At 42.3% G+C, this 12391-nt stretch overlaps 1 protein-coding gene across 1 annotated transcript in view; it reads right to left on the bottom strand.

Annotated features, from left to right (window-relative positions):
• LOC133549090 (DENN domain-containing protein 5B-like) overlaps positions 1-12391 on the bottom strand; it is a 102859-nt gene that overhangs the window by 21656 nt on the left and 68812 nt on the right. The window contains 2 exon segments of the mRNA XM_061894210.1: positions 6726-6792; positions 8114-8192. Of these exon segments, the coding sequence (XP_061750194.1) occupies positions 6726-6792; positions 8114-8192 (146 nt within the window).

Raw genomic sequence — 12391 nt, 5'->3', positions numbered from 1 at the left:
GTTATTTGGGCACTACAATAATTGTGTTGACATCCACAAGAACCACACGGGTTAGCCTACTCAATACAGTATTTACAACTTTACTGGTGATCACTTCACAGCCACAGATGGTTCATCTACTTGACCTTATTTACAAATTATTTTGTCTTATTCAGTCACCATGTTATTTAGTTACTACAGTAATTGTGTTCACATCCACAGGAACCACATGGGTTAGCCTACTCTATACAGTATATACAACCTTACTAGTGTTCACTTCACAGCTACAGATGGTTCATCTAGTTATTGACCTTATTTACACATTATTTTGTCTGATTCAGTCACTATGTTATTTAGGCATTACAAAAATTGTGTTGACATCCACAGGAACCACATGGGTTAGCTTACTCTATACAGTATTTACAACCTTAATCGTGTTTACATCACAGCCCCAGATGGTTCATTTAGTTATTGACCTTATTTACACATTAATTTGTCTGATTCAGTCACTGTTATTTAGTGAAGTGAATTAGTGAAGTGAATTACATTTATATAGCGCTTTTCTGTAGTGACTCAAAGCGCTTTACATAGTGAAACCCAATATTTAAGTTACAGTTAAACCAGTGTGGGTGGCATTGGGAGCAGGTGGGTAAAATGTCTTGCCCAAGGACACAACGGCAGTGACTAGGATGGCGGAAGCGGTAATTGAACCTGGAACCCTCAAGTTACTGGCACGGCCACTCTACCAACTGAGCTATACCGCCCCACTACAATAATTGTGTTGACATCCACAGGAACCACATGGGTTAGCCTTCTCTATACAGTATTTACAACTTTACTGGTGATCACTTCACAGCCACAGATGGTTCATCTACTTGCCCTTATTTACAAATTATTTTGTCTGATTCAGTCACTATGTTATTTAGTTACTACAGTAATTGTGTTCACATCCACAGGAACCACATGGGTTAGCCTACTCTCTACAGTATTTACAACCTTACTCGTGTTTACATCACAGCCCCAGATGGTTCATCTAGTTATTGACCTTATTAACACATTATTTTGTCTGATTCGGTCACTGTTATTTAGGCACTACAATAATTGTGTTGACATCCACAGGAACCACATAAGTTAGCCTACTCTATATAGTATTTACAACTTTACTGGTGATCACTTCACAGCCACAGGTGGTTCATCTACTTGACCTTATTTACAAATGATTTTGTCTGATTCAGTCACTATGTGATTTAGTTACTGCAGTAATTGTGTTCACATCCACAGGAACCACATGGGTTAGCCTACTCTATAGAGTATTTACAACCTTACTAGTGTTCACTTCACAACCACAGATGGTTCATCTAATTAGTGATACTATTTACACATTACTTTGTCTGTTTCAGTCACTATGTTATTTAGTCACTACAATGATTATGTTGACATCCACAGGAACCACATAGGTTAGCCTACTCTATACAGTATTTACAACCTTACTAGTGTTCACTTCACGGACACAGTTATTTGAATTATTTACACATTATTTTTATAAAAAAACAAACATTAGTCGTTTAATTTAAACTTACAGTAATATGCTGTAAAAAATTTTTTTAAAAACTCCCTAAATTTTACAGTAAAATCTATTGGTCATTTTTAGAATGTACAATTTGATGGATAACTTGCTTCGAAATCATAACTTAAGCCAATATTTAAGTATTTATTTAGATTTTGACCAAGTTGGATAATGTAATATTTGTTGCAATATTGGACACATTTTTTTTTCCCTTGTCAAACTAGAGAAACAACCCTAATACTTTTAGTAAGAAAATAAAAGGGTAAAGAGAAAAAATTAGAGATGTCTGATAATATCAGACTGCCGTTATTATCGGCCGATAAATGCTTTGAAATGTAATATCGGGAAATCATTGGCATCGGTTTCAAAAAGTAAAATGTATGACTTTTTACACGGACGTGGGGAGAAATACAGAGCGCCAATAAACCTTAAAGGCACTGCCTTTGCTTGCCGGCCCAGTCACGTAATATCTGCGGCTTTTCACACACACAAGTGAATGCATAGCATACTTGGTCAACCGCCATACAGGTCACACTGAGGGTGGCCGTATAAAGAACTTTAACACTGGCACAAACATGCGCCACACTGTGAACCCACACCAAACAAGAACATAAACACAGCAGAACAAATACCCAGAACCCCTTGCAGCACTAACTCTTCCGGGACGCTACAATATACACCCGCCGCTACCCCGTACTTCCCCCCAACTCAACCCTGCCCCCTTCAACTCCGCCCACCTCAACATCCTCATGCTCTTTCAGGGAGAGCATGTCCCAAAATCCAAGCTTTTGTTTTGAGGCATGTTTAAAAAAATAATGCACTTTGTGACTTCAATAATAAATATGGCATTTTTTTTCCATAACTTGAGTAGATTTATTTTGGGAGAACCTTGTTACATTGTTTAATGCATCCAGCGGGGCATCACAACAAAATTCGGCATAACAATGTGTTCATACCACGACTGTATATATCGGTATCGGTTGATATCGGAATCGGTAATTAAGAGTTGGACAATATCGGCAACAAAGCCATTATTGATCATCTCTAAAGAAAATATAAGGTATTTTATTGACATATATTATTTCCAGGCATATAAAATGACGTGGAGGGCCAGATCTGATTGACACCTGTGCATTACACACACAAACAGCTTGTTTATAGATGAACAATAAAACTCCTCATAGGAAGTCACCATTTGTTATATTTGTTATAACTTTGTGACATGATACAATCAGAGGTGGGTAAAGTAGCCAGAAATTGTACTCAAGTAAGAGTACTGTTACTTTAGAGCTGTATTACTCAAGTAAAAGTAAGGAGTAGTCACCCAAATATTTACTTGAGTAAAAGTAAAAAGTATGTTGTGAAAAAACTACACAAGTACTGAGTAACTGATGAGTAACCTGTTCCTTTAATGATGACGGCAACTAGTAATGCACAAAAAAATAAAAATAGCGATGAACAAATTCAGAGCCAGGAATATCACTTAAGCAACTAAAACAATAATATATATTAAAAAATATATATTTGGTTTTACACTGTATTAAAGAAAAAAGAAAATGAGTTTTACCTTTGCAACCTCATTATTCTATTGGCTAAGTTTTATATTCATAAATGTAAGTTTCTCAATACCCGACCTGTTTTTTGTGCCTTTAAGAGATGTAAAACTCTACATTAAAACACTCTACCTCTAACAACCAAAAATATGTGAAAACGATGATGCTGTGTTCCAAATTTAAGTTATTTACTGAGATTGAGTGAGCCTATGGCTTTGCACTTTGTTTATTTTATATATATATTTTTTTTGCATTCTATTTTAGTTACTTTGAATTTACAACCCCCTGGCGCTGTTTTGTACGGTTTTTATACTGTTTTCTACTGTTTTTGTACTTACTTTGATTATTATTTTCAACTGTTTGTAAATGTTGAAATCTATAAATAAAGGTTTATAAAAATAAAAATAAAAGTGTGCAGTTAATCATATGACCGCCTGGCTCTGTTTGATTGGTGATGGCGCTGTTTTGTACGGTTTTTACACTGTTTTGTACTGTTTTTGTACATACTTTGATTATTATTTTCAACTGTTTGTAAATGTTGAAATCTATAAATAAAGGTTTATAAAAATAAAAATAAAAGTGTGCAGTTAATCATGTGACCGCCTGGCTCTGTTTGATTGGTGATGGCGCTGTTTTGTACGGTTTTTATACTGTTTTGTACTGTTTTTGTACTTACTTTGATTATTATTTTCAACTGTTTATAAATGTTGAAATCTATAAATAAAGGTTTATAAAAATAAAAATAAAAGTGTGCAGTTAATCATGTGACCGCCTGGCTCTGTTTGATTGGTGATGGCGCTGTTTTGTACGGTTTTTATACTGTTTTGTACTGTTTTGTACTGTTTTTGTACTTACTTTGATATTATTTTCAACTGTTTGTAAATGTTGAAATCTATAAATAAAGGTTTATAAAAATAAAAATAAAAGTGTGCAGTTAATCATGTGACCGCCTGGCTCTGTTTGATTGGTGATGCCGCTGCTGTAGTGGCTCCTGTTGCCAGGAGCTCTGTGCTCTTGTGTCATCCTTTTGTGTTTCCATCCATCCATCCATTTTCTACCGCTTATTCCCTTTCGGGGTCGCGGGGGGCGCTGGCGCCTATCTCAGCTACAATCGGGCGGAAGGCGGGGTACACCCTGGACAAGTCGCCAACACTTGCCGAGAGTTGGTTGGCGGCCGAGAGTGGAGTCGGCTCTCTTGGTTGCTTTGTTGGGTCTGCTCCTGCACCACAGTGTTTATGTTTATTTTACTTTTTATTCATAGCTGTATGTAGAAGTGGCTGGTTTTGTGTTTCCCTCTTGTTTTAATGTGTTATTATATTTTTTTTGCCTTTTGGTCCGGGACCCTTTGGGACTGTGTGACAAGGGCTGGCACTTTCGTGACCTCTGCGGTGCTTTTTTGTGGACTTCTAGATCTGCCTCCCGGTAGCTTTTTGGCCATGGAGACCAGCTGCTGGGTCTCTGCCACACCGGAGTCGGTTTGGAGAGACTGGAGGAGATGCGGATGAGGGGACAGGGCTGCGGAGCTAGCACTGAGCGCCGGGACGGAGAGGCTTCACGGTGTCTTGGCTGGGTGAGCAGGTGTCAGACACCTGAGTCTCCTTGGACGGATCCTCGCTCATCCATGCGGACTGGACACTTGCCGAGAGTTGGTTGGCGGCCGAGAGTGGAGTTGGCTCTCTTGGTTGCTTTGTTGGGTCTGCTCCTGTCTCTGGCCATGCTCTCTCCACCCCAGCGGACGATGGCGTGGAACAGCGCAGAGGCCACCACAGTGTTTATGTTTCTTTTACTTTTTATTCTTTGATGTTTAATGTGTTCTTTGATGTTTAATGTTTCCCTCTTACACACATGTGAGAGGGATGTGTACTATGGCTATGAGTTGTTTTTTTCCCTTGGCCTCAGTCTGGACCCCCTCTCCAGGGCCCAGGCTTAGACCGATTTTTTTTATTTTATTTTATCTTATTTTAATCTTCAATTTTTTTCTCCCATCCCCCCACTTGTTTACCTGTATTTCATCTTTTTTGTAAGGGGCGCTGGAAGCCGGCAGACCCGTCAGCGATCCTGTTCTGTCTCCCTGAAATGTTTTGTGTGATCTTAAATGGGATTGTGCTGAAAATTTAAATTTTCCTGAAGGAACTCTCCTGAAGGAATAAATAAAGTACTATCTAATCTAATCTAATTTGATTGGTGAAACGCAGGCATAATGATAGATCCTACTTTGAAGGTCTGTCTAACAAACCAAAACAAACAAAGCGTGCATTAACAGATCGATAAAAATCAGTAGCGAGTAGCGAGCTGAATGTAGATAAATGGAGCGGAGTAAAAGTAGCGTTTCTTCTCTATAAATATACTCAAGTAAAATAAAAGCATCTTGCATTAAAAGTACTCTTAAAAGTACAATTTATCCCAAAAGTTACTCAAGTAGACGTCCATCCATCCATTTTCTACCGATTATTCCTGGTGCCTATCTCAGCTACAATCGGGCGGAAGGCGGCGTACACCCTGGACAAGTCGCCACCTCATCGCAGGGCCAACACAGATAGACAGACAACATTCACACTCACATTCACACACTAAGGGACCATTTTTAGTGTTGCCAATCAACCGATCCCTAAATGTAGCGTGTTACTACCCTTCTCTGGATACAATGCACATTAATGAACATATCAAATAGAAAAGTGACAGATTGTTGCCAAAGGCTGATTTCAATCTGCATCTACATCCATCCATCCATCCATCCATCTTCCCCCGCTTATCCGAGGTCGGGTCGCGGGGGCAACAGCCTAAGCAGGGAAGCCCAGACTTCCCTCTCCCCAGCCACTTCGTCTAGCTCTTCCCGGGGGATCCCGAGGCGTTCCCAGGCCAGCCGGGAGACATAGTCTTCCCAACGTGTCCTGGGTCTTCCCCGTGGCCTCCTACCGGTTGGACGTGCCCTAAACACCTCCCTAGGGAGGCGTTCGGGTGGCATCCTAACCAGATGCCCGAACCACCTCATCTGGCTCCTCTCGATGTGGAGGAGCAGCGCCTTTACTTTGAGTTCCTCCCGGATGACAGAGCTTCTCACCCTATCTCTAAGGGAGAGCCCCGCCACCCAGCGGAGGAAACTCATTTCGGCCGCTTGTACTCGTGATCTTATCCTTTCGGTCATGACCCAAAGCTCATGACCATAGGTGAGGATGGGAACGTAGATCGACCGGTAAATTGAGAGCTTTGCCTTCCGGCTCAGCTCCTTCTTCACCACAACGGATCGGTACAACGTCCGCATTACTGAAGACGCCGCACCGATCCGCCTGTCGATCTCACGATCCACTCTTCCCCCACTCGTGAACAAGACTCCTAGGTACTTGAACTCCTCCAGCTTTATAGTGACTTGTATTTTTCCCGCACTTATTTTTGCTCCATATATTTGGCACAAGTGGAAAGCCGGTCCCTGAAAATAAGGCCTTCATTAAACTGGTCCGCAGTGCAAAAAAGGTCGGGGTCCTCTGTTGTATACGACACAGCTTAAAGAGAACCAATGTTGTAATGGCAGTAAGGAGCTGCATTAAAACAGGACAAACCTTTTAAAGTGCATGCAGAGGTAGACCAGTAGACTGGTAGAATAGTCATGAGCAAAGAAAATGTTCTACCTCATATCTTGCACCAAAGATCCCCGCAGGAGGAGCGTGGCATCATCAAATGTTCTCTGCTCGGACCCTGAAAAATAAAACATATGAGCGTTAAATGTGGCTGTTGGACGTGACAACATACAGTGGGGCAAAAAAGTATTTAGTCAGCCAGCGATTGTGCAAGTTCTCCCACTTAAAATCATGACAGAGGTCTGTAATTTTCATCATAGGTACACTTCAACTGTGAGAGACAGAATGTGGGAAAAAAAATCCAGGAATTCACATTGTAGGAATTTTAAAGAATTTATCTGTAAATGATGGTGGAAAATAAGTATTTGGTCAACCATTCAAAGCTCTCACTGATGGAAGGAGGTTTTGGCTCCAAATCTCACGATACATGGCCCCATTCATTCTTTCTTCAACACGGATCAATTGTCCTGTCCCCTTTGCAGAAAAACCCCAAAGCATAATGTTTCCACCCCCATGCTTCACAGTAGGTGTGGTGTTCTTGGGATGCAACTCAGTTTTCTTCTTCCTCCAAACATGACGAGTTTACACCAAAAAGTTATATTTTGGTTTCATCGGACCACATGACATTCTCCCATGTGCTCTCTGGCAAACTTCAGACGGGCCTGGACATGCACTGGCTTAAGCAGGAGGACACATCTGGCACTGCAGGATTTGATTCCCTGTCGGCGTAGTGTGTTACTGATGGTAACCTTTGTTACTTTGGTCCCAGCTCTCTGCAGGTCATTCACCAGGTCCCCCCGTATGGTTCTGCGATTTTTGCTCACCGTTCTCATGATCATTTTTACCCCACGGGATGAGATCTTGCGTGGAGCCCCAGATCGAGGGAGATTATCAGTGGTCTTGTATGTCTTCCATTTTCTGGTAATTGCTCCCACAGTTTATTTTTTCACACCAAGCTGCTTGCATATTGTAGATTCACTCTTCCCAGTCTGGTACGGGTCTACAATTCTTTTCCTGGTGTCCTTCGACAGCTCTTTGGTCTTGGCCATAGTAGAGTTTGGAGTCTGACTGTTTGAGGCTGTGGACAGGTGTCTTTTATACAGTTAACAAGTTCAAACAGGTGCCATTGATACAGGTAACGTTGGAGGACAGAAGAGCTTCTTAGAGAAGAGGTTACAGGTCTGTGAGAGCCAGAGATCTTCCTTGTTTGAAGTGACAAAATACTTATTTTCTACCATAATTTACAAATAAGTTCTTTAAAATTCCCACATTCTGTCTCTCACAGTTGAAGTGTACCTATGATGAAAATTACAGACCTCTGTCATCATTTGAAGTGGGAGAACTTGCACAATCGGTGGCTGACTAAATACTTTTTTGCCCCACTGTACATCACCAGTGTCTAACCAGTTCTAATATAATTCCGCAGGTGTGGATCGGACCTGGAGACTCTGCTGGCATGTCGGTCTTCGGCAGGGTCGCCTGGTAATGAAGCAGGTGGGACCAGAGAGCCGACTTCCCCTGCTCACAACAAATAAAACACACCATAATATCCATCCCTAACTCTTTCAGGCTACATTATGCACCCCCCTTTGCACGAAAACCACCCACCGTGCGTCGGTTGAGGTGGGTGGGGTTGGGAGGGGCGAGGTTTCATGCTAGCCCGGAAGAGTTAGGGATGCATTAGATTCTGGGTAATTTTTCTGTTGTGTTTATGTTGTGTTAAAATGCGGATGTTCTTCTGAAATGTGTTTGTCATTCTTGTTTGGTGTAGGTTCACAGTGTGGCGCATATTAGTAAGAGTGTTAAAATTGTTTATATCAAGACTCTCAGTGTAACCTGTATGGCTGTTGAGTAACTATGGCTTGCAGTCACCGTCGTGTTTTAAGAGAGGCTACATACTACATGTGTCCGGCTGGCACGTAGACAGCATTGTGTAAAAGCGGGTGCGACGACAAATTTTAGAGGTCTGTAGGAGCTTTGCCATCAGGGCACGCTCTCTGTTTTATCGACTAAGTGAAAATCGGAGAATATTGGCCCCGTGTGATTTTTGAGAGAGGCATCAAACTCCGGAAATCTCTTGGGATGATCGGTGGGGTCGGTTATTATGCAGCTGAGCCACATTAGAGTGATCAAAGAGCCGCGGGTTGCCGACCCCTGTATTAGGCGGTTCATAACTGGAAAAAAACACTTGTGAAAGATCCTCTAGATCAGGGGTGCCCACACTTTTTCTGCAGGCGAGCTACTTTTCAATTGACCAACTCAAGGGGATCTACCTCATTCATATATATCATTTATATTTATTTATTTATGAAAAAGACATTTTTGTAAACAAGTTAAATGTGTTTAATGATAATACAAGCATGTGTAACACATATAGATGTCTTTCTTTCACAAAGACAAGAACATAAGTTGGTGTATTACCTGATTCTGATGACTTGCATTGATTGGAATCAGACAGTAATGATGATAACGCCCACATTTTCAAATGGAGGAGAAAAAAAGTTGTCCTTTCTGTACAATACCACATGAAAGTGGTTGGTTTTTGGCATCTAATTCATCCAGCTTCTATACACTTTACAAGAAAAACATTGGCGGCAAATTCCGTAGCTTGCTTGATTGACATTCACGGCACCCGAGGGTCTTGTGAGATGACGCTGGCTGCTGCCAGTTCATTATTATGAAAAAATGACAGAGAGGAAGGCGAGAAACACTTTTTATTTCGACAGACTTTCGCGCCGTCCCTTCCGTCAAAACTCTAAAGGCCGACTGCACATTTCCTATCTTCACAATAAAAGCCCTGCTTCATGCTGCCTGCGCTAACAAAATAAGAGTCTCGGAAAGCTGGCGTGCACAAGTGATGTGCACGGCAGCTTTCAGAAGAAACGCTTGTGCACGCCAGTTTTCTGAGACTATTTAGTTAGCGCAGGCAGCATGAAGCAGGGCTTTTATTGTGAAGATAGGAAATGTGCAGTCGGCCTTTAGAGTTTTGACGGAAGGTACGCCGCGAGAGTCTGTTGAAATAAAAAGTGTTTCCCGCCTTCCTCTCGGTCATATTTTCATAATAATGATCTTGCAGCAGCCAGCGTCATCTCACAAGACCCTCCGGTACCGTGAATGTCATTTAAGTGACGTCTTGGTGAAGATTGTTAATCACAAATTTTTAGGTCTATTTTTTTTAAAAGCCTGGCTGGAGATCGACTGACACCCCCCCGCGGTCGACTGGTAGCTCGCGATCGACGTAATGGGCACCCCTGCTCTAGATCATGGGTGTCAAACTCTGGCCCGTGGGCCAAATTTGGCCTGCCGTGTGACTTCATTTGGCCCTTGAGGTAATATCAAATTAAGATTAGAGCTGGCCCACCGGTATTATACAGGAGCGGTGCCGCTGTAACAACGCATTTGCCAACCCTCCCGAATTTCACTGCCCCTCCCGTAAATCCCCCAGGGCAACAATTCTTCCAAATTTCTCCCGATTTCCACCCGGACAACAATATAGGGGGCGTGCCTCGAAAGCACTGCCTTTAGCGTCCTCTACAACCTGTTGTCACGTCCGCTTTTCCGCCATAGAAACAATGTGCCGGCCCAGTCACATAATATCTGCGGCTTTAACACACACGAATGAATGCAAGGTCAACAGCCATACAGGTCACACTGGGGGTGGCCGTATAAACGACTTTAACACTGTTACAAATATGCGCTACACTGTGAAACCACACCAAACAAGAATGACAAACACTTTTCGGGAGAACATCACACGTAATACCCAGAACCCCTTGCAGCACTAACTCTTCCGGGATGCTATAATATACACCCCCGCTACCACCAAACCTGCCCCCCTCCAATTCTTATTTAAATTTTCTTTGATATACCATTGATGTTTTTAAATCATTATTGATAGGTTGATTGGAAACAGTAAATTGGCCCTAGTGTGCATGTTGTCTCTCTGTCTGTGTTGGCCTCTGATGAGGTGGCGACTTGTCCAGGGTGTACACTGCCTTCCGCCCGAATGCAGCTGAGATAGGCTGCGGCGACCCCAGGAGGGGACAAGCGGTAGAAAAATGGATGGCTGGATGGATAATTTGAAACTCGACTTTGCATGTCACTATAAAGTTATATAAGCCTTGCTTGTTCAATATTCAATGCAAAACTTTTTTGGATCCCTCTTAAAAGGTTCATTTGATCAACCTTGGCCCGCGGCTTTGTTCCGTTTTAAATTTTGGCCCACTCTGTATTTGAGTTTGACACTCCTGCTCTATATAATAGTGGTATTAGGCTGTTTACAACTAGAAAAAGCCCTTATCAAAGATCCCCTATACCAGGGGTGCCCACACTTTTTCTGCAGGCGAGCTACTTTTCAATTGACCAACTTGAGGGGATCTACCTCATTAATATATATCATTTATATTTATTTATTTATGAAAGAGACATTTTTGTAAACAAGTTAAATGTGTTTAATGATAATACAAGCATGTGTAACACATATAGATGTCTTTCTTTCACGAAGACAAGACTATAAGTTGGTGTATTACCTGATTCTGATGACTTGCATTGATTGGAATCAGACAGTAATGATGATAACGCCCACATTTTCAAATGGAGGAGAAAAAAAGTTGTCCTTTCTGTACAATACCACATGAAAGTGGTTGGTTTTTGGCATCTAATTCATCCAGCTTCCGTACACTTTACAAGAAAAACATTGGCGGCAAATTCCGTAGCTTGCTTGATTGACATTCACGGCACCCGAGGGTCTTGTGTGATGACGCTGGCTGCTGCCAGTTCATCATTATGAAAAAATGACAGAGAGGAAGGCGAGAAACACTTTTTATTTCAACAGACATTCGCGCCGTCCCTTCAGTCAAAACTCTAAAGGCCGACTGCACATTTCCTATCTTCACGATAAAAGCCCTGCTTCATGCTGCCTGCGCTAACAAAATAAGAGTCTCGGAAAGCTGGCGTGCACAAGTGATGTGCACGCCAGCTTTCTGAGGGATCGCTTGTGCACGCCAGTTTTCCGAGACTCTGTATTTAGTTAGCGCAGGCAGCATGAAGCAGGGCTTTTATTGTGAAGATAGGAAATGTGCAGTCGGCCTTTAGAGTTTTGACGGAAGGTACGGCGCGAGAGTCTGTTGAAATAAAAAGTGTTTCTCGCCTTCCTCTCGGTCATATTTTCATAATAATGATCTTGCAGCAGCCAGCGTCATTTCACAAGACCCTCCGGTACCGTGAATGTCATTTAAGTGACGTCTTGGTGAAGATTGATGATCACTAATTTTTAGGTCTATTTTTTTTAAAAGCCTGGCTGGAGATCGACTGACACACACCCCGCGGTCGACTGGTAGCTCGCGATCGACGTAATGGGCACCCCTGCTCTAGATCATGGGTGTCAAACTCTGGCCCGTGGGCCAAATTTGGCCTGCCGTGTGATTTCATTTGGCCCTTGAGGTAATATCAAATTAAGATTAGAGCTGGCCCACCGGTATTATACAGGGGCGGTGCCGCTGTAACAACGCATTTGCCAACCCTCCCAAATTTCACTGCCCCTCCCGTAAATCTCCCAGGGCAACAATTCTTCCAAATTTCTCCCGATTTCCACCCGGACAACAATATTGGGGGGCGTGCCTCGAAAGCACTGCCTTTAGCGTCCTCTACAACCTGTTGTCACGTCCGCTTTTCCGCCATAGAAACAATGTGCCGGCCCAGTCACATAATATCTGCGG

This window comes from Nerophis ophidion, linkage group LG03 (assembly GCF_033978795.1).
Source record: "Nerophis ophidion isolate RoL-2023_Sa linkage group LG03, RoL_Noph_v1.0, whole genome shotgun sequence".
Lineage (NCBI taxonomy): Eukaryota > Metazoa > Chordata > Actinopteri > Syngnathiformes > Syngnathidae > Nerophis > Nerophis ophidion.
The sequence above is the reverse complement of the archived record's forward strand: the minus strand, read 5'-3'. Positions and strand labels throughout refer to the sequence as shown.